Source organism: Pelophylax lessonae (assembly GCF_965119305.1).
Source record: "Pelophylax lessonae genome assembly, chromosome: 9".
In the NCBI taxonomy this organism is placed as follows: domain Eukaryota; kingdom Metazoa; phylum Chordata; class Amphibia; order Anura; family Ranidae; genus Pelophylax; species Pelophylax lessonae.
Genome location: NC_138776.1, coordinates 3,691,927 through 3,713,836, shown reverse-complemented (window position 1 = coordinate 3,713,836; position 21,910 = coordinate 3,691,927). Strand labels below are relative to the sequence as shown.

At 44.8% G+C, this 21,910-nt stretch overlaps 1 protein-coding gene across 3 annotated transcripts in view; it reads left to right on the top strand.

Annotated features, from left to right (window-relative positions):
• Positions 1-21,633, top strand: part of ATN1 (atrophin 1) — an 83,739-nt gene extending 62,106 nt beyond the window's left edge. For 2 of the 3 annotated variants that reach the window (XM_082267372.1, XM_082267371.1), the window contains exons 8-9: positions 840-983; positions 10,451-11,025. In XM_082267372.1, the coding sequence (XP_082123498.1) occupies positions 840-983; positions 10,451-10,683 (377 nt within the window). In that variant the 3' untranslated portion in view covers positions 10,684-11,025. Of the gene's footprint in view, positions 1-839; positions 984-10,450; positions 11,026-21,146 lie in introns of those variants that run through there. The other variant, XM_082267373.1, reaches the window with a different exon arrangement.
• Positions 21,634-21,910: the final 277 nt, after the last annotated feature.

The window sequence follows — 21,910 nt, the reverse complement described above, 5'->3', positions numbered from 1 at the left end:
ACAGGGGGCAGAGAGCACTAGAGGGGGCCAGAGAGCACAGGGGGGGCTTGAGAGCACTGGGGGGGGGGTGGAGAGCACAGGGGGGCCTAAGAGCATGGGGGGCTGGAGAACATGGGGAGGCTGGAGAGCACTGGGGGGGGGGGTCAGAGAGCACTGGGCCTGGAGAGCACTAGAGAGGGTCTAAGAGCATGGGGGGGGGGGTGAGAGCACAGGGGGGCCTAAGAGCACAAGGGGGTGGAGAGCTCAGGGGCCTAGAGAGTAAAGGGGGGCCCAGAGAGCACTGGGGGGCTGGAGAGCACAAGAGGGGGGGCTGGAGAGAATTGGGGGGGCCGGAGAGCCCTGGGGGGCCAGAGAGCACTTGGGGGAGCCTGAAAGCACGGGGGGTGAGCACTAGGGGGCTGGAGAGCCTTATGGCCATACCAGGCCTGCTTCCAACTATTATTACCTTTCGCAGAGTTTACAGCACTCCCTGCGACTGCCTTCATCTGCTTTTCTCTCCAGAAGTTCGGTGCCATTTTTGTTTAGGAATTGCTACAAAGTTACAGTCTGATCCCTTGGGGAGGGGAGACTAGGGAAATGCTTCCTGCTGCCTGCAGCAGACTGATGACATCATCGCAGCCTAGGCCCTATATTGGAGCTCAAGGACTGCGATCATGATAAAGGGTGGAGCTTTTTTTTTTTTTTTTGGAAATTGATACTTTTGCTTTATATTATGTTACAAATGTATTCATGCCGCAAGTTACTGAAGGGTCCATTGTAACATTCTGGGGGGGGGGGGGGGGGTACTCAGGAAGGATGTGGCGTGGTTTCTCCTTACACTCTGCCTGTCTGTCTTTTAGCTTCTGCCGCCGTTCACCCGTTGATGGATCCGCTCACATCGGGGTCCCACCTCACACGGATCCCGTACCCGGCAGCCGCTCTGCCCAACCCGCTGATCCCCCACCCTTTGCATGACAGTGATGTCCTCCGGCAGCAGATATTCGGTGAGTGATGGTAGGAAGCACCATCTACGAGTTTGGGGCAATTAAGCTGCCACAACTAAAGAGGGTAAAGTGTCAGGATGGGGGTCACTGGTTAGAAGAGAGAGGGAGTACTTACCTGTCCAGCGGTCTCTTTGTGGAAGTGCTGCTCCCCAGCTGCTAAAAGTGTTCAACTAGTGGGATAAATCCAACTGCCGTCTCCTCTGCCACACGCTGTGGTGCTCAGACATGTGCAGAACAGAAACATTTGTTTCATTTCGGATAAATTAATTACGTTACTGATTTTGTTTTGTTGATTTGTTTACGAAGTCGTTTAATTCAATTTTGTTTCGTTTATTAATCGTCTAATGAATTCCAAATTTTCAGAACAATTAGAATTCAGATCAGTCGAAAAATGATCAACCAATTGGAATTCTGTGTGAAGAATTGCTGGTTGCTGGGAAGCCATCCGCCTCGTCCTTAACAACCGATGACTCATCAGCTGCCAGCGGACTTCCCCACTGACAGCTGAATGTATACAAAAGAATGCAGCAATGAAAAATGCAGAAGAAAAACAGCATGGGGTCCCCTCCCAAATCCATACCAGGCCCGTTGGGTCTGGATTTTAAGAACACCACACCAAAATTTTTACAAAACAGCATGGGGTCCCCCCAATACATGCCAGGCCCTTTGGGTCTGACTATTTAGGGGAACCCCACACCAAAATGAGAAGAAAAAATTGCGTGGGGTCCCCCCCCCATTCATATCAGGCCCTTTGGGTCAGGATTTTTAGGGGAAACCCATACCAAAATTAAAAGAAGAAAATGATGTGGGGTCCCACCTAATACATGCCAGGCCCTTCGGGTCTGGTTTGGATTTTAAGGGGAACTCCATGCCAAAAATAAAAGAAAAAATGGCGTGGGGTCCCCCCAATTCATACCAGGCCCTTCGGGTCTGGATTTTTAGGGGAACCCAAAACCAAAATTAAAAGAAAAAAGGCATGGGGTCCCCCCCAATCCATACCAGGCCCTTCAGGTCTGGTTTGTATTTTAAGGGGAACCCCACGCCAAAATTAAAATAAAAAAAGGCGTGGGGTCCCCCAATGCATACCAGGCCCTTCGGGTCTGGATTTTTAGGGGAACCCCACACCAAAATTATAAGAAAAAAAAAGACGTGGGGTCCCCTCTAATACATGCAGGCCCTTTGGGTCTGGTTTGGATTTTAAGGGGAGCCCCGTGCCAAAAATAAAAGAAAAAATGGCATGGGGTCCCCCCCAATTCATACCAGGCCCTTCGGGTCTGGATTTTTAGGGGAACCCAACAGCAAAATTAAAAGAAAACCGGCGTGGGGTCCCCTCCAATCCATACCAGGCCCTTCGGGTCTGATATAAATTTTAAGGGGAACTTCACGCCAACTTTTTTTTTTTAAACGGTATGGAGTTCCCCCCAAAATTCATGCCAGACCCTTATCCGAGCATGAAGCCTGGCAGGTCATGAAAAGGGGGGGGGACGAGTGAGCAACAACCCCCCCCCCCCATTCCAGGCCACATGATGTCAACATTGGGTGGGGGTGCTTTGGGGCAGGGGAGGCTCTGCCCCTCCCTCAAAAGGGGCTTTTCCCCATGTTGACGGGGACAAGGGCCTCTTCCCCACAACCCTGGCCCAGTGGTTGTGGGGGTGACTTATCAAAATCTGGAGGCCTCCTTCAACAAGGGGGGCCTTCAAATCCCCCCCCCCCCATGTGAATAAGTATGGAGTACCGGATTCTTTACAATCAGCTATTCTTCACACAGTATTCAAATCGGTTGATCATTTATCAACCAAACCAAATTGGAATCGCTTCCGAAAATTTCTAATTCGTTAGGAAATTAATAAACAAAAGTAAACTAAATTAAACTAAATGAATTTCCGCAAACGAATCCACGAAAAAAAATTAGTAACATAGCATTTCCGAATTTGTTAGAAAACAAATATCCGAAATGATAATAAACAAATTTCAACTAAATTTATTAATATTTCATTTGGAGATTTGGATACATCTGAATCCCTAAATAACCAAAAATTCCCGATACGGGCCGAAACGATCTGCACATATCTAGTGGTTCTGCTGGCTTGTATGAACATATAGAACCGGCCGGAGAAACCATTGTGTGCAGTGGGGGGGAGCTGGTATTCTTCACACTCTGGACAGCTGGGGAACAGCTAAGAGGTGGTGGGCCACCGGGAAAGGTAAGTCTATTCCTTCTCTTTTACCAGATATGCTTTTACTTACAAAGTGACCCTGTTCAAGGTTTGAGAGAATATTGGAAAGGCAATATTAAAGGGAACCCGTCATGAGAGAAGATAGGAGGCTGCCATTGCTTATAGCTTCCTTAAAGAGACAGATGGAAGCCACCTTAGATACTTTTTAACTGCAAGTCCTGACTGTCCCACTAACTAAAGAATGAACTTGTGTTTGTTCGGAACTGGGTTGGGGTCTCAACCCCCGAAGCCAACTGTCATTTCTGGTCCAATGAGCAGCCAGTGGGGAATTCCTCAGCTGACACTACAAAGGTGCTAGGATTCTTGGGGTTTCGTTGACCTAATATGGCCATATGGTCATGTTGGGTCAATGACGTTAAACTCATGTATTGACCTAATATGGCCTTCAGAGTTTACTTAGCTCTGATGAAAAAGGTTTGCCCTTCGAGACACTTTAGTCCAGGGATCCTCAAACTACGGCCCTCCAGCTGTTGCGGAACTACACATCCCATGAGGCATTGAAAAACTCTGACATTCACAGAACATGACTAGGCATGACGGAATTGTAGTTCCTGAACAACTGGAGGGCCATAGTTTGAAGACCCCTGCTTTAGTCAATTGAGATCCTGGAGTGGTCTCCTAGTTCTGTAAATCCTTCCGAGTCTGTGATTATTGGGTTCAATGAGCTCTTCTGGTATATCTGTTTTTGAGTATATTTTGTTGTTTCTATTCTTGGCCACGGTCACATGAGGTCAACATCATTGACGTCACATGGTCATGTGGCCATATTAGTAAAGGTTTTTGGATCTGGTGGCTTGGATGGGTATTGCCAACATCCCTAAAATTATGAAACTGGAAAGGGAGTTCCCCTTGGGTGTGGGACTTTAAGGGCAATAACCCATCACATTGTAGGCTTGAATAGTAAACATGGCCATATTAGGTCAATGATGTCATGACCATCTTTGATCATCATCAGGTGCAGAGAAGACCCCACCAGCTGCTCACTGAACCAAGAACGACAGTTGGCTTCCGTTCCGAACAAAGACTCATTCCTAATGCTGACCCTCAGGCTTCAGTACTTCCAGTCACCGACCTGAAACAAGCATGCAGATAGGGACTTCTGACTTTAACCACTTCAAGACCGCAATGTATAAAAAGTATCTCACAAAATAGAGTACACCCCTCACATTTGTGTAAATATTTTATTCTATCTTTTCATGTGACAACACTGAAGAAATGACACTTTGCTACAATGTAAAGTAGTGAGTGTACAGCTTGTATAACAGTGTAAATTTACTGTCCCCTCAAAATAACTCAACACACAGCCATTAATGTCTAAACCGCTGGCAACAAAAGTGAGTACACCCCTAAGTGACAATGTCCAAATTGGGCCCAATTAGCAATTTTCCCTCCCCGGTGTCATGTGACTCGTTAGTGTTACAAGGTCTCAGGTGTGAATGGGGAGCAGGTGTGGTAAATTTGGTGTTATCGCTCTCACTCTCTCATACTGGTCACTGGAAGTTCAACATGGCACCTCATGGCAAAGAACTCTCTGAGGATCTGAAAAAATAATTGTTGTTCTACATAAAGATGGCCTAGGCTATAAGAAGATTGCCAAGACCCTGAAACTGAGCTGCAGCACGGTGGCCAAGACCATACAGCGGTATAACAGGACAGGTTCCACTCAGAACAGGCCTCACCATGGTCCACCAAAGAAGTTGAGTGCACGTGCTCAGCGTCATATCCAGAGGTTGTCATTGGGAAATAGACGTATGAGTGCTGCCAGCATTGCTGCAGAGGTTGAAGGGGTGGGGGGTCAGCCTGTCAGTGCTCAGACCATACGCCACACACTGCATCAAATTGGTCTGCATGGCTCTCATCCCAGAAGGAAGCCTCTTCTAAAGATGATGGACAAGAAAGCCCACAGTTTGCTGAAGACAAGCAGACTAAGGACATGGATTACTGGAACCATCTCCTGTGGTCTGATGAGACCAAGATAAACTTATTTGGGTCAGATGGTGTCAGGCGTGTGTGGGGGCAACCAGGTGAGGAGTACAAAGACAAGTGTGTCTTCCCTACAGTCAAGCATGGTGGTGGGAGTGTCATGGTCTGGGGCTGCATGAGTGCTGCCGGCACTTGGGAGCTACAGATCATTGAGGGAACCATGAATGCCAACATGTACTGTGACATACTGAAGCAGAGTATGAACCCTTCCCTTCAGTGACTGGGCCGCAGGGCAATATTCCAACATAACGACCCCAAACACCTCCAAGACGACCACTGCCTTGCTAAAGAAGCTGAGGGTAAAGGTGATGGACTGACCAAGCATGTCTCCAGACCGAAACCCTATTGAGCATCTGTGGGCATCCTCAAACAGAAGGTGGAGGAGAGCAAGGTCTCTAACATCCACCAGCTCTGTGATGTCATCATGGAGGAGGGGAAGAGGACTCCAGTGACAACCTGTGAAGCTCTGGTGAACTCCATGCCCAAGAGGGTTAAGGCAGTGCTGGAAAATAATTGCGGCCACATAAAATATTAACACTTTGGGCCCAATTTGGACATTGTCACTTAGGGGTGTACTCACTTTTGTTGCCAGCGGTTTAGACATTAATGGCTGTGTGTTGAGTTATTTTGAGGGGACAGCAAATTTACACTGTTATACAAGCTGTACACTCACTACTTTACATTGTAGCAAAGTCTAATTTCTTTAGTGTTGTCATATGAAAAGATAGAATAAAATATTTACAAAAATGGGAGGGGTGTACTTACTTTTGTGAGATGCTGTATATATGTTGCGGCTTTGAAGTTGTTTTTCAGGCAGTGGCTCATTAGCGGCAGGAGGTACCACCCAACCAAACCCCCCCTGCCTCCCGGTATTTCTTGGGCTAACCGATACAGGCGGCTCACCTGAGAAATGATCGGACGGTGCTGGTCACAGAGGCAATCAAAGACTACATTGTCTCTGATCGCCTCTATGGTTTTGGAGGACTGGAACGACATCATGCTTTCACTTCCTGTCCAGACTGGAAGCAATCAATTATTTTTTTTAAGAGCAAAAGATAACAAATAGGCTGTCAAATCGCAGCCTATTGCCGGCAACGGCACTGTCCCAATCAGTGCGATGCCGACTTTGTGGCGCCGCACCGATTTCCAAAAGTAGTTCCTGCACTACTTTTGGTGACTTCGGGGGAAATTTTAATAGACAGCTGTGCATGAACCCACACTAAAATGCAGGTTTGAAATCGTGGGGCTCTAGGTAAAGGAGAGATTTGGAGTCTTTTTTGGTGTCTTTTTGGGTCTTTTTTACTGGTCAATGAGGTCCCGGGCGAGCCCCAGGAAGGGTGGGGGCGGCAGCGGGAGGGAGGGCACCTCCTTCCACCGTCTGTAGAAGTGATTGAGTGGCTTTATAGCCAATGGAACCACTGCTACTGCAAAGGGAATTACCAGCTGAACATTTTGATACCGGGATGATGTCATCCCAGTAAAACCACTGAAACCCTAGGAAGTCATGTGATGTCCTATGGGTGGCAAGTGGTTAAAGCCCTCAGAGGTGAAACGCGTCGGTGCGATGAGCTTGCACGGTGGTGGTGTTCAAGAAAGTTTCATGAAAATTCCAGCTTGGTGGGCAACTGCTGTTCCTCGAATTATAATACGAGAGGCGGAGGTGAACCTAACCAAGGTGGAGTAAATGCCTGGGTGTGCCTAGCATGGGGTCAACACACTGGTGCTTGACGATTTGCCCAGCATTGTCACATGGTGATGGGAATAAAACAAAATGAAAAATGGAGGCATGGACTGGATGCTCAGATTTCTTCGAATGCAAGTTGATATTGGTGGATGTTGAGTAGATCTCAGAAAACACGAAGTGGGAGAAATGTCCTGCAGAAGATCACATGAACAGAAGAAACAGAACGCCCAATCATCAGTTCAAAAGTCCATCAAGTCTTTATTCTTCTTTCGGGGGGTCCAAAAATTCCCGCTTTAACAGGGCTTGATTGCTTCCTGTATCAAAATCTCCCAAACAAACATCTGATTGGTTGAACCGGAAGCATGCAGAGCTCCATGGCTGTGTGGTGGCGTTGCCACCAAGGCCATCAACAAAGCCATTGAGCTCTGCATGAAGAGTGGGGGAAGAAGGGATTTGCCCCCTCAAACGCCTATGCAAATGATACAATGGGCAGCACACAGTGGTGGTCCCATAATCAAAACATGAAGCCTTAGCGTCGCGTCCCTTTAAATATGAAGTCTCGTGTTGAGTTTTTAAAGGAGTTGAAGAGCTTCAACTCCTTCCATTCAAGTCTATAGTAACGCGCGGCGACCACATCGGCATGCGGTCACGGATCGGTCGTCAGTGGGGTTGCAGCGTAGCAGTACATTACAGTTAATAATAGATGTTTGTGGTGCAGCTTTAACGTGCCAAAACCACATGTCAACCGCACCGCAAACGCGGATAGGGCGTTCGGGGGGCGCTTATCAAGACTTATCAACATTATAGTAAATAAATAATATATAAATTAATGAATTAATCCCTACCCCCCTAATGTTACCAAATAATAATAATAATAATAATAATAATAATACATGAAAACATAAATATTAAATAAAATAAATAATAATAATATTCATGAATAAAATAAAAAAATAAATAATATATTATAGTAAATAAATAATATATAAATTAATTAATTAATCCCTAGCCCCCTAATGTTAACCAAATAATAATAATAAATGAAAACATTAATATTAAATCAAATTAATAATAATAATATTCATAAATAAAATAAATAAATAATATATTTTAGTAAATAAATAATATATAAATTAATTAATCCCTAGCCCCCTAATGTTAACCAAATAATAATAATACATGAAAACATAAATATTAAATAAAATAAATAATAATAATATTCATGAATAAAATAAATAAATAAATAATATATTATAGTAAATAAATAATATATAAATTAATTAATTAATCCCTAGCCCCCTAATGTTAACCAAATAATAATAATAAATGAAAACATTAATATTAAATCAAATTAATAATAATAATATTCATAAATAAAATAAATAAATAATATATTTTAGTAAATAAATAATATATAAATTAATTAATCCCTAGCCCCCTAATGTTAACCAAATAATAATAATACATGAAAACATAAATATTAAATAAAATAAATAATAATAATATTCATAAATAAAATAAATAAATAATATATTATAGTAAATAAATAATATATAAATTCATTAATTTACTCCTAACCCCCTGACGCTGACCAATAATAATAATAATAATATTAATAATTATAATTATAATAATATTAAATGAAAAGATTGGTAGTCAATTCTGTCCACTGTATCCATTCCACATCCCTATAATTTACATTCAATTCAAGGACTGAAATTGAAAATAATATTAAATGAATAAATAAATATTAAATAAAATAAATAATAATCATAAATAAAATAAAGAAATGATGCATAATAATAAATAAAGAACATATAAATTAATATAATAATATAAATCAATTATGCTAACATAATAATAATAATATTAATAATAAATAAATAAATATTAAATAAAATAAAATAAAATAATAATATTCATAAAATAAATAATTAATACATATTAATAAATAAATAATATATAAGTTATTGAATTAATCCCCTAACCCGCTAACCAAATAATAATAATATTAATAACAATGAAAATAAATAAATATAAAGAAAATAAATAATAATAATTAAAAATAAGCAAAATAAATTAAACCCTAATCCCTAAACCTAACTCTTAACCCTAACCAAAAAAATAAATAAATAAATGAATAAATAATAAATAAACTAAATTAAAAAAAACTCAATTATTCTCTAACTATAACCTGTAACCAAAACAAACAATAAAAACAAAAATTGTTAAAATAATGATAAATGAATAATTTATTTTTAATAAATAAATATTAATAATAATGTAATAAATAAATTAACCCCTAACCTCGAGCTCTAAACCTAGCCGGTAACCCTAACCCTCCTTTAACCCTAAAGGCTGTACAGAAACACACAAAAGCGTGCGTCAAAACGCCCAAAAAAAAACACTCCAGCCTAAAGGTCGTATTGACTTTTTGAACTGATCATTGGGTGCTCCGTTTCTTCTATTTACTCCGATCTATAGCTTGGAGGTGACATTGGGGCTTCCTCCTCTCTGCTTCTGAAGGCCAAGCACAGCGGTTCCACAGGCAAGCCAACACTCCAGACAGTGAAGGATGGATGGGGGGGGGGGGGGGTCACTCTCAGGGCATTCAGATAAAAAAAAATAAAAGAAGTCTCTTCACCTTTTGGTGAGGATTATATATATTTATATATATATATATACCCTGCAGAGTGTCATCTTAAGTCTCCCAATCTCCCAATTACTTAGCCCAATAATGGTGAAGGTTTACCTCCTGCCACTCACCTTCGTATGCTGGAACCTTTGGAGATATGTGGTCCTTCCAGGTATGGGTTGACTGTTAGCTTGTGGTCCTTCCAGGTATGGGTTAGCTGTTAGCTTGTGGTCCTTCCAGGTATGGGTTAGCTGTTAGCTTGTGGTCCTTCCAGGTATGGGTTGACTGTTAGCTTGTGGTCCTTCCAGGTATGGGTTAGCTGTTAGCTTGTGGTCCTTCCAGGTATGGGTTAGCTGTTAGTATGTGGTCCTTCCAAGTATAGGTTAGCTGTTAGCTCTTGGTCCTTCCAGGTATGGGTTAGCTGTTAGCTCTTGGTCCTTCCAGGTATGGGTTAGCTGTTAGCTCTTGGTCCTTCCGGGTATGGGTTGACTGTTAACTGGTGGTCCTTCCAGGTATGGGTTAGCTGTGAGCATGTGGTCCTTCCAGGTATGGGTTAGCTGTTAGCATATAGTCCTTCCAGGTATGGGTTAGCTGTTCGCTTGTGGTCCTTCCAGGTATGGGTTGGCTGTTAGCATGTGGTCCTTCCAGGTATGGGTTGGCTGTTAGCATGTGGTCCTTCCAGGTATGGGTTAGCTGTTAGCATATAGTCTTTCCAGGTATGGGTTGACTGTTAGCTTGTGGTCCTTCCAGGTATGGGTTTAGCATGTGACCCCCCCTTCCCTTCCTCCCAGAATGCAGTGCGAATGACAGCGTAAGAGATTCCCCAAAGGCCACGCCTCTAATGTTTCGGTAGACTAGACCCAAGCAGTATCTGAACATTCTGGTGGTACCGATATGAGATGAACTGACGGTCTCCTCTTTCTGTCAGCCTCCCCCTACAGAGACCTCCCTTCCTCCCTGTCCGCCCCGCTCTCCGCTGCTCACCAGCTGCAGGCCATGCACGCGCAGTCCGCGGAGCTCCAGCGTCTGGCCCTGGAGCAACAACACTGGCTGCAAGCCCATCATCCCCTGCAGGGAGTGCCCCTCCCCGGGCAGGAAGACTACTACAGGTACAAAGCAACTGCTCACTGTCCTGCTCCACCTCGTCATCCCAGGAAATAAAAAAAAAAAAAAACCAAATCTCTATGATCTCCACGTCTCCATGAATTTATTTAGCTAACTTACATTTCCAGAAGGGCAGGTATTACACCAAATCGGAAACCTTGGATTATAATCCTGTCCTGGACTATCCTCCACAGAAGTATACCCATTGGTTGCCTCCTCCCCTATATGTATGATGTCATGGAGTTGTCAGGGAATGTTTTGTAGCATCCATGCACTCATCCACACAAGAACCGGTACAGTGGGCTAAACCTGAACTCCAAGCAGATATATAAACTACACCAATTCATAGAGTTCTGTAATTATTATTCATCATTAAAGGTTTTCTTTTAATCCAAGTAACTGAATCTGACTTGAAATCAGCCCAGTACAGCAGAGCTCAGACTGGGAGGGGGGGGGAGAAGCAAGCAGCACAAGGAGCTGTGCAGAAATATGCTGACAGGAGGAGAGGGCAGAGTGATGGATAGATGAGCTTATCCTGCTGCTTCTCCTTTTAGGCTGGGGGAGGGACAATACCTGTGTAAGTACCTGAATCTGACCTGGTATCAGCCCTGTGCAGCAGAGCTCAGACTGGGGGGGAGAGAGAAGCAGCACAAGGAGCAAAGTATATAAAGGAAAAGGAGTGCTCAGCAATAACAATCAATCAAACTCTAATAGATATCATATTAAACAACACAAATATGAATCACATATAATAATCCGGGAAGACATGTGCTCAGTGAGAAACAATACATATATACAGTGAGGATATTGGTAATAAACGCCCATAAAAACTCCTAAAATGTCAAAGTCTACCTGAAAAACATAATCTACGTTCAAGAAATAAAGTGCAATGCCCGCTCACCTTACTCTATGACCCATTACAGGTCATGCTGCGCCTTTTTAGGATCTTGATATTGCTACCCTGAGGAAGTCACGTGACAAGTGACACAACACGTTGGGTGGAGCCAGTAGTGTCACTTCCGGTGTCCCTGAGACGACCAGGAAGTTGTGGTGAGGAGGCGATCTGCTAATATGGATTGCGACTTGTGTACATGCTAACGACAAGAATTGTTCATGTAAGTGTTTGTAACCCCTTGACGCTGACTTAGCGCAATTATGCGTCCTTCTGCTTCAAGGGGTTGTACCAGGGTGATGCCTGCAAGCTGCCATTTTTTAGAGCCAACAGTTGGCTTTCTTGTCATAAAAACTGATGCAGCTAATCAGCCGCTCGGCTGTTATTACAAGCATTGGGGGGGGGGGGGCGTCCTCCCCCCTCCCTCCATCTCCCACCACTCTCCCGTCCCATAATCTGTGTTCAAGAAATGCAATATGAAACGTGATGTCCATCCATATGACAGATATGTGCTAAAATGGCATCACCAGACACCTCTGAGTGCAATACCCGCTCACCTTACTCTATGACCCATTACAGGTCAAGCTGCACCTTATATTATCTTGACATTGCTACCCTAAGGAAGTCACAGGAAAAGTGACGCAACGCGTCGGGCGGAGCCAGTGACGTCACCTCCTGTGTCCCTGAGATGACCAGGAAGTCGTACTGAGGAGGTGATCTGCCATTTTGGATTGCGACTTGTGTGCATGCTAACGACAAGAATTGTTCATGTAATTTTTTTTAACCCCTTGATGCCGACGTAATGCAAATATGCGTCCTGCTTCAAGGAGTTGTACTAGGGTGATGCCTGCAGCTGCCATTTTTTAGAGCCAACAGTCAGCTTTCTTGTCAAAAAAACTGATGCGGCTAATCAGCCGCTCAGCTGTTATTACAAGCATGGAGGGGGACGTCCTCCCCCCTCCCTCCATCTCCCACCTCTTGCCCGGGCTCTCCCGTCCCATAATCTATGTTCAAGAAATGAAATATGAAACGTGATGTCCATCCATTTGAAGACAGATATGTGCCAAAATGGCATCACCAGACACCTTTGAGTGCAATGCCCTCTCACCTTACTCTATGACCCATTACAGGTCATGCTGCACCTTTTATTATCTTCATATTGCTACCCTGAGGAAGTCACGTGACAAGTGACGCAACGCGTTTGGTGGAGCCAGTAATGCCACTTCCGGTGCGCCTGAGATGACCCGGAAGTTGTGATGTGGAGGCGATCTGCCATTTTGACAAAAAATATATGGGGGTGCCCCGCGCTATGGACCAACCTGTGTTGCAAGTGATAAAATAATATAAAATAAAATACAATAAGGCTGTTGCCTGCACTCTAGATAACCACTAAAAGTGGTATCCATAAAATGAAATAGTGCTGTAGTGCGAGTGCAAAATGAGTGACAACCCATATGTTACCCCTGGAGATGAGTGATCTGGGCCATTAGGTCTATAAGTGTGTGTGTAGCAAAAAATTGGTAAATATATTGAAGGCGGCATTGACATCACATACATCCTATAAAGTGGATCAATGCTGCTGAACACACAATATAACCTTTACATAAAAGTGCTTTAAACCATGACGGTGCAACTCTGCAAACTTCAAAAGTGCATACGTGCAAATATATGTGCAAACAGTTGCATATGGCCAATCCCTAATGTCCAGTAAATGATGGTCCATGGGGGATCCCCAATGGCCGTATGCTGAGGGTAGTGCAAATAATAACAGTCCGTTGAATAGTTTCAAAGTGCCTTAGGCCAGGTGAGTACAATCGGTACTGTTGCGGCACACTTGGGAAACCCACAGTCCCGAAACACAGCACCCGATGTGCGGCAGTGCGGTGCTGTCTCCCTCCAAAAGGTGAACACTCATCAGAGGTAGCTCCCCTAAATAGGGGTGAATAGCCTTAGAATGCAGGTGTAATCCCGTGGGCTGCTCCCCTCTCCGCGGCCAGAGCGGGTGAGGGTTCCTTAGGGGTATGAAAATACAATGCCCATAGCGTTAATATGTTTAAAAGAGTATTCCTTTATTAAATAAGTGTCTCACTTACATTTAGACAAGATAAAACCAGCGTAGTACTGTCTGCTCGTAGTGTCCTGAGTTCCACTGAACAAAAACCGGAAGTGACGTGGTGATGCTTGGCTCCGCCATACGCGTTTCGTCAAACTGACGTCATCTGGCATGGCCCTCCATCCATATGAAGACAGATATGTGCCAAAATGGCATCACCAGACACCTCTGAGTGCAATACCCGCTCACCTTACTCTATGACCCATTACAGGTCATGCTGTCCCTTCTATTATCTTGATATTGCCACCCTGAGGAAGTCACGTGACAAGTGACGCAACGCGTCGGGGGAGCCAGTGACGTCACTTCCTATGTCCCTGAGACGACCGGGAAGTCGTGCTGAGGAGGCAATCTGCCATTTTGGATTGTGACTTGTGTACAAGCTAACGAGAAGAATTGTTTATGTAAGTGTTTTTAACCCCTTGATGCCAACGTAACGCAAATATGTGTCCTTCTGCTTCAAGGGGTTGTACCGGGAATGTTCCTGCAGCTGCAGTACCAACGGTCGGCTTTCTTGTCATACCAACCGATGTGGCTAATCAGCCTTGGTTGTTATTACAGGCAACTATGCATTCTTCTGCTTCAAGGGGTTGTACCGGGGTGATGCCTGCAGCTGCCATTTTTTAGAGCCAACAGTCGGCTTTCTTGTCATAACAACCCCTTGAAGCAGAAGGATGTTTTTACACTTACATAAACAATTCTTGCGGTGACCAAGTACACAAGTCGCAATCCAAAACAGCAGATCGCCTCCTCACCACAACTTCCGGGTTGTCTCAGGGCAAGTGACGTCACTGGCTCCCCCTGCTGATGCGTTGCATCACTTGTCACGTGACTTCCTCAGGGTAGCAATATCAAAATCTTATGAACACTTCTTGTTGTTGGCATGTACACAAGTCACAATCCAAAATGGCACAACTTACCACACTTCCGGGTCATCTCACAGACACCGGAAGTGACGTCACTGGCTCCCCCCTGATGCGATGCAGAAGGAAGCATATATGCGTTACGTCAGCATCAAGGGGTTGAAAAACCCTTACATAAACAATTCTTGTCCTTACCAAGTACACAAGTTGCAATCCAAAACGGCAGATTGCCTGTCACCACAACTTCTGGGTTATCTCAGGGCAAGTGACGTCACTGGCTCCCCCCCAACGCGTTGCATCACTTGTCACGCGACTTCCTCAGGGTAGCAATATCAAGATGTTAAAAAGCGCAGCATGACCTGTAATGGGTCATAGAGTAAGGTGAGCGGGCATTGCACTCAGAGGTGTCTAGTGATGCCATTTTAGCACATATCTGTCTTCATATGGATGGACATCATGTTTCATATTTTGATTCTTGAACATAGGCTATGGGACGGGAGAGCCTGGGCAAGCCCCAGACGCCGGCGGGAGGAGGGGGGACGTCCCCTCCCGCTGCCTGTAATAACAACCGAGGTTGATTAGCCACATCGGTTGGTAAGACAAGAAAGCCGACCGTCGGCTTTAAAAAACCGGTACTGCAGCTGCAGGAACATTCCCGGTACAACCCCTTGAAGCAGAAGGACACATATTTGCGTTACGTTGGCATCAAGGGGTTGAAAAACCCTTACATAAACAATTCTTGTCCTTACCAAGTACACAAGTTGCAATCCAAAACGGCAGATCGCCTCCTCCCCACAACTTCTGGGTTATCTCAGGGCAAGTGAGGTCACTGGCTCCCCCCCAACGCGCTGTGTCACTAGTCTCGTGACTTCCTCAGGGTCAAGATGTTAAAAGGCTCAGCATGACCTGTAATGGGTCATAGAGTAAGGTGAGCGGGCATTGCACTCAGAGGTGTCTGGTGATGCCATTTTGGCACATATCTGTCTTCATATGGATGGACATCGTGTTTCATATTTAATTTCTTGAACGTAGATTATGTTTTTTTCAGGTTTGTAACTTTAAGAGTTTTTAGGGACATTTATTACCAATGCCCTCACTGTATATATGTATTGTTCTCACTGAGCACACGCCTTCCCGGATTATTATATGTGATTCAGATTTGTGTTGTTTTATATGATATTTATTAGAGTTTGAGTGATTATTTTTGCACCACTCCTTTTCCTTTATAGATTTAACTTGAATGGTTGGAGTTTTGCCATTATCAGCGGTGCAGCAGTTCCATTCATTCTATTCATTGTTTTACACATAAGTAAGGAACATCAAGGAGCAAAGTAGCTGTGCAGAAACATGCTGACAGGAGGAGAGAGCAGAGCGATAGATGAGCTCATCCGTCTTCTGCTTCTCCTTTCACTGTCCAATCACAGGCTCAGGGTGGGAGAAGACCTGTCAGTGTGGCTGAATTGCACCAGAGAAAAATCAGTTCGTCTGTCCTCCCAAACAGGACTGTGCTGTGTGGCAGAGCTGTGTAAATCTCAGGACTGGATGGACAGAAATGCAAATCTTTTGGCATGCAAAACAGCTCCCATATGTAAATCTCATTGGTATGTCAGCTGTTTGTCTGGAGTTCAGTTTTTAAATCCTCTGAGCGATGTGATTGGCTCTCCCAGTGGTCACATGACCGGGAGCCCATCCTGCTGGCTCCCAATCGCAAATAAAAACTGAGAGCTGCTGGAGCCCCGCCCCCCCCCCCCGACCTGACACTGCACATGTGCGGGAAAAGGTTAAAGTACTACATATGGCGGTGGTGGGGGTCCATTGTAATAGGGGCTCCTGACTCACAATCTTCCATGCAAATCAACCAATGGCAGCCTTCTCTAAATCTGGGTGGAGCCAAGCCAGTAAAAGGTCCTACTCCTGAGGCTACTCCTAGCTGCACTGTGCATAGTATTAAACCCAGAACCAGAAATGTTATATATTGCAGCGACCCAATCATTAAAAAAAAAAAAACGAATGCAGCCGTCACATCTAAGAATTGGTAATCTGCAATATGGGAAATGTTTGCTTCATAGCTGAACTCCGGGACCAGCAAATATGAATCCATCGGTCATGTGTCTTCTCCCGAAACCTCGGTGAGCTTTGTGTCTTTCCTCCAGATCTGTGCCGTCATCCAGTGTGAGACTTCCTGTAATAAAGACCGCCCACTGCTGCTCTGTCTCATTGTGCATGGGTTGATGGTCTAGTCTCCGCCCCCCTCCTGTAGTTTTCTGTAGTGGGTGGGGCCTGTTGGATCCCTCCCGCAGTTCTGCTCTCTGCACAGTCTATGTACAGCACAGTGATGATGTCACTGCTATTTATACTAGGTAATATCTGGGCTTGTAAATGGATTTGGAGCTCACAAAGTGGATTTATATCCCCTGTTACTGTTGAACAATATATTTTTGTTTTTGAGCCCGAAGTTCAGCTTTAACAGTGACCATTCTGGTTAGGGGGATTCAAGCAGCTATTCTGTTCATGCATGCTAGCTCCATGCTTGTATGGGACAATGGCTCCATGCTTGTATGGGACAATGGCTCCATTCTTGTATGGGACAATGGCTCCATGCTTGTATGGGACAATGGCTCCATGCTTGTATGGGACAATGGCTCCATGCTTGTATGGGACAATGGCTCCATTCTTGTATGGGACACTCCATGCTTGTATGGGACAATGACTCCATGCTTGTATGGGACAATGGCTCCATGCTTGTATGGGTCAATGGCTCCATGCTTGTATGGGACAATGGCTCCATGCTTGTATGGGACACTCCATGCTTGTATGGGACAATGGCTCCATTCTTGTATGGGACACTCCATGCTTGTATGGGATATTGGCTCCATGCTTGAATGGGACACTCTATGGTTGTATGGGATATTGGCTCCATGCTTGAATGGGACACTCTATGGTTGTATGGGAAATTGACTCCATGGTTGTATGGAACTTTGGCTTCATGCTTGTATGGAACAATCCATGCTTATATGGGACATTGGCTTTTGGAACACTCCATGTTTGTATGGGACACTCCATGCTAGTATGGGACACTCCATGCTAGTATGGGACACTCCATGCTTTTATAGGACATTGGCTTTTGGAACACTCCATGTTTGTATGGGACACTCCATGCTTGCATGGGACATTGGCTCTATGCTTGTATGGGACACTCCATGCTTGTGTGGGACACTCCATGCTTTTATAGGACATTGGCTTTTGGAACACTCCATGTTTGTATGGGACACTCCATGTTTGTATGGGACATTGACTCCATGCTTGTATGGGACACTCCATGCTTGTATGGGAAATTCCATGCCTGTATTGGACATTGGCTCCATGCTTGTATGGGACACTCCATGCTTGTATGGGAAATTCCATGCCTGTATTGGACATTGGCTCCATGCTTGTATGGGACACTCCATGCGTGTGTGGGACACTTCATGCATGGTTTGGACACTCCGTGTTTGTATAGGACATTGGCTTCATGCTTGTATGGAACAATCAATGCTTGTGTGGGATACTACATGCTTGTAAGGAACACTCTATTCTTGTGTGGAACACTCCATGCTTGTATGGGACATTGGCTCAATGCTTAAATGGGACACTCCATGTTTGTATGGGACATTGACTCCATGCTTGTATGGAACACTCCATGTTTGTGTGGGACACTTCATGCTTGTATGGGACACTCCATGTTTGTATCGGATATTGGCCCCATGCTTGTATGGGACACTCAATGCTTGTATGGGACACTGGCTCCATGCTTGTGCAGGACACTCCATGCTTTTATGGGGATTTGGCTCCATGCTTGAATGGGATACTCCATAATTGTGTGGAACACTCCATGCTTGTATGGCACATTGTCTCTATGCTTGTGTGGGACACTCCATGTTTGTATGGGACATTGGCTCCATGCTTGTGTGGGACACTCAATGCTTGTATGGAATATTCCATGCTTATGTGAGACATTGTCTTCATGCTTATATGGCACACTCCATGTTTTATGGAACACTGGCTCCATGCTTGTATGGGACATTGGCTCCATGTTTGTATGGAAGACTACGTGGTTGTATGGGTCACTCCATGCTTGTATGAAATCCTACATGCTTGTATGGGACACTCCATGTTTGTATGAGACATTGGCTTCATGCTTGTGTGGGACACTCTATGCTTGTGGGGGACACTCCATGTTTGTATGGGACATTGGCTCAATGCTTGTGTGAGACATTCCATGATTGTATGGAATACTCCATGCTTGTGTGGGATATTGGCTCCATGATTGCATGGATTACTTCATGTTTGTATGGAACACTGGCTCTATACTTGTATGGGACACTCTGTTTGTATGGGACACTTCATGCCTGCATGGGACATTGGCTCTATGCTTGTATGGAACATTCCATGCTTGTATGGGACATCAGCTCCATGCTTGTATGGAACACTCCATGCTTGTTTGGGACACTACATGCTTGTAAGAAACATTCCATGTTTGTAAGGGACATTGGCTCCATGATGGAAAGGAACACTCCATGCTTGTGGTGGACACTCTATGTTTGTAAGGGACATTGGCTCCATGCTTGTGTGGGAAACTCCATGCTTGTATGGAATACTCCATGCTTGTGTGGGACATTGGCTCCATGCCTTTATGGCACATTCCATGTTTGTATGGAACACTGGCTCCATGGTTGTATGGGACACTCCATGCTTGTGTGGGAAATTGGCTCCATGTTTGTATGGAATACTACATGGTTGTATGGGTCACTCCATACTTGTATGAAATACTCCATGCTTGCATGGGACATTCCATGTTTGTATGGGACATTGGCTCCATGCTTGTGTGGGACACTTCATGCCTGTGTGGGATATTTGCTCCATGATTCTATGAATTACCCCATGTTTGTATAGGCTCCATGCTTGTATGGAATGATTAATGCTTGAATGGGACACTTCATGTTTGTATGGGACATTGGCCCCATGCTTATATGGAATACTCCATGCTTGTATGGAACACTGGCTCTATGCTTGAACGGGACAGTCCATTCTTATGTGGCACTCTCCAAGCTTGGATGGGACACTGCCTTAATTCCTATATGGGACACTGACTATATGCTTGAATGGGACACACCATGCTTGTGTAGGGCACTCCAAGCTTGTATGGGTCACCTTCTCCATACTTGTATGGAACTCTCCAAGCTTGTATGGGACACTGGATCTATGCTTATATGGAACACTGGCTCTATGCTTGAATGGGACAGTACATTCCTATGTGGCACTCTCCAAGCTTGGATGGGACACTTCATGTTTGTATGGGACATTGGCCCAATGCTTATATGAAATACTCCATGCTTGTATGGGACAGTGGCTCCATGCTTGTATGGGACAGTGGCTCCATGCTTGTATGGAACTCTCCAAGCTTGTATTGGGCACTGGATCCATGCTTTTATGGGACACTGGCTCAATGCTTGTATTGGGCACTGGATCCATGCTTGTATTGGGCACTGGATCTATGCTTGTATTGGGCACTGGATCCATGCTTGTATTGGGCACTGGATCCATGCTTGTATTGGGCACTGGATCCATGCTTTTATGGGGCACTGGATCCATGCTTTTATGGGACACTGGATCCATGCTTGTATTGGGCACTGGATCCATGCTTGTATTGGGCACTGGATCTATGCTTGTATTGGGCACTGGATCCATGCTTTTATGGGGCACTGGATCCATGCTTTTATGGGACACTGGATCCATGCTTTTATGGGACACTGGATCCATGCTTGTATTGGGCACTGGATCCATGCTTTTATGGGGCACTGGATCCATGCTTTTATGGGACACTGGATCCATGCTTGTATTGGGCACTGGCTCAATGCTTGTAGGGGGCACTGGATCCATGCTTGTATTGGGCACTGGCTCAATGCTTGTATTGGGCACTGGATCCATGCTTGTACTGGGCACTGGATCCTTGCTTGTATTGGGCACTGGATCCATGCTTGTATTGGGCACTGGCTCAATGCTTGTATTGGGCACTGGATCCATGCTTGTACTGGGCACTGGATCCTTGCTTGTATTGGGCACTGGATCCATGCTTGTATTGGGCACTGGATCCATGCTTGTATTGGGCACTGGATCCATGCTTGTATCGGGCACTGGATCCATGCTTGTATCGGGCACTGGATCCATGCTTGTATTGGGCACTGGATCCATGCTTGTATTGGGCACTGGATCCATGCTTGTATTGGGCACTGGACAGTCTAAAAAGAGTTGTAAAAAGGAAAAGGATCATAAATAGAGATGAGAAGATATTAACCATATACTATTTTATTTTACATTATATTATTATTATTTTTTCAATCCTCATGCATCTTTCATACAGTAGATCTTCCAATTTTTCTCTTTATTGAAAAATAAATTTTTGCTCTCAAGGCACAGCAATATCTTCACATTTTGTAGGAATTACCAACATATATACCTGGTGGCAAGTCTCTCTGAAAGTTGAAAAAAAAAGAATCTAATATGTTCTTGGATAGAGCTATATCTGCTTGGTCAGGTCTGCATGCCTTTTTTTGCTGATATTCTGTCCTCCATAAGACATTAAGAACCGTCCCCCGTTTGTGCTGTTGTTTTCCAGTCATTTGAAGAAAGAAACTGACAAAACTCTGTAGTGAAGTCCCGGGGTCGGAGGTCATCTCACAGCTTGCAGGCATCTGACTGGACAAGGCAAGATGACTTCAGAGCTCCTGAGATCTGACCCTGGTCCTCGCCGAGGGGCAACTATTTCATGTGACCAAAAAACCGACACCCAAGATATGCAGACTGGCAGCAGGGGAGTTCAGAGAGGCTTTCCAAAAGGACAAACTCTGATCAACCTCCCCTTCCCCAATAGGCCCCCTACCCACCATAATGCACTATATGACCTACCCCGTGGCACTTACCTCTTGGAGTGAGACAGGCTACAAAAAAATTGGCCACTGTGCCGAAAAAAAGAGAATGCTGCTCTATGAGATAATGGATGCCCTGCTGCAAGGAGACAGCCCTTGGGTGACCTACTGCTTCCTGAGACCCCCTTCCCTTCCTGTATCGTGAAAATGAGACGCCCTTGTGACAGTTAAGACGCACTACGACACTGTGAGAACTTGCGCACAGAGACAAGCCCTTGATGGACAGAAGCACTTTGTGACCTGGGGGGGGGGGGGGGGGGGGAGAAATCTGCTGGAAGGGACAGACTCCCCATCGTGAGACTCCTCAAGTGAGGCCAAGAGGCTCCCGTTGACCAAGCAACGCTCTGCACCGAAGGGGACGAGCATTTGTAGAGAGTGACGGCCTGCCCCATGATCCTGACATCTCATGGACTCTATTTTTATTTTGTATGTAACGTGTCACTAATGGTGTGTT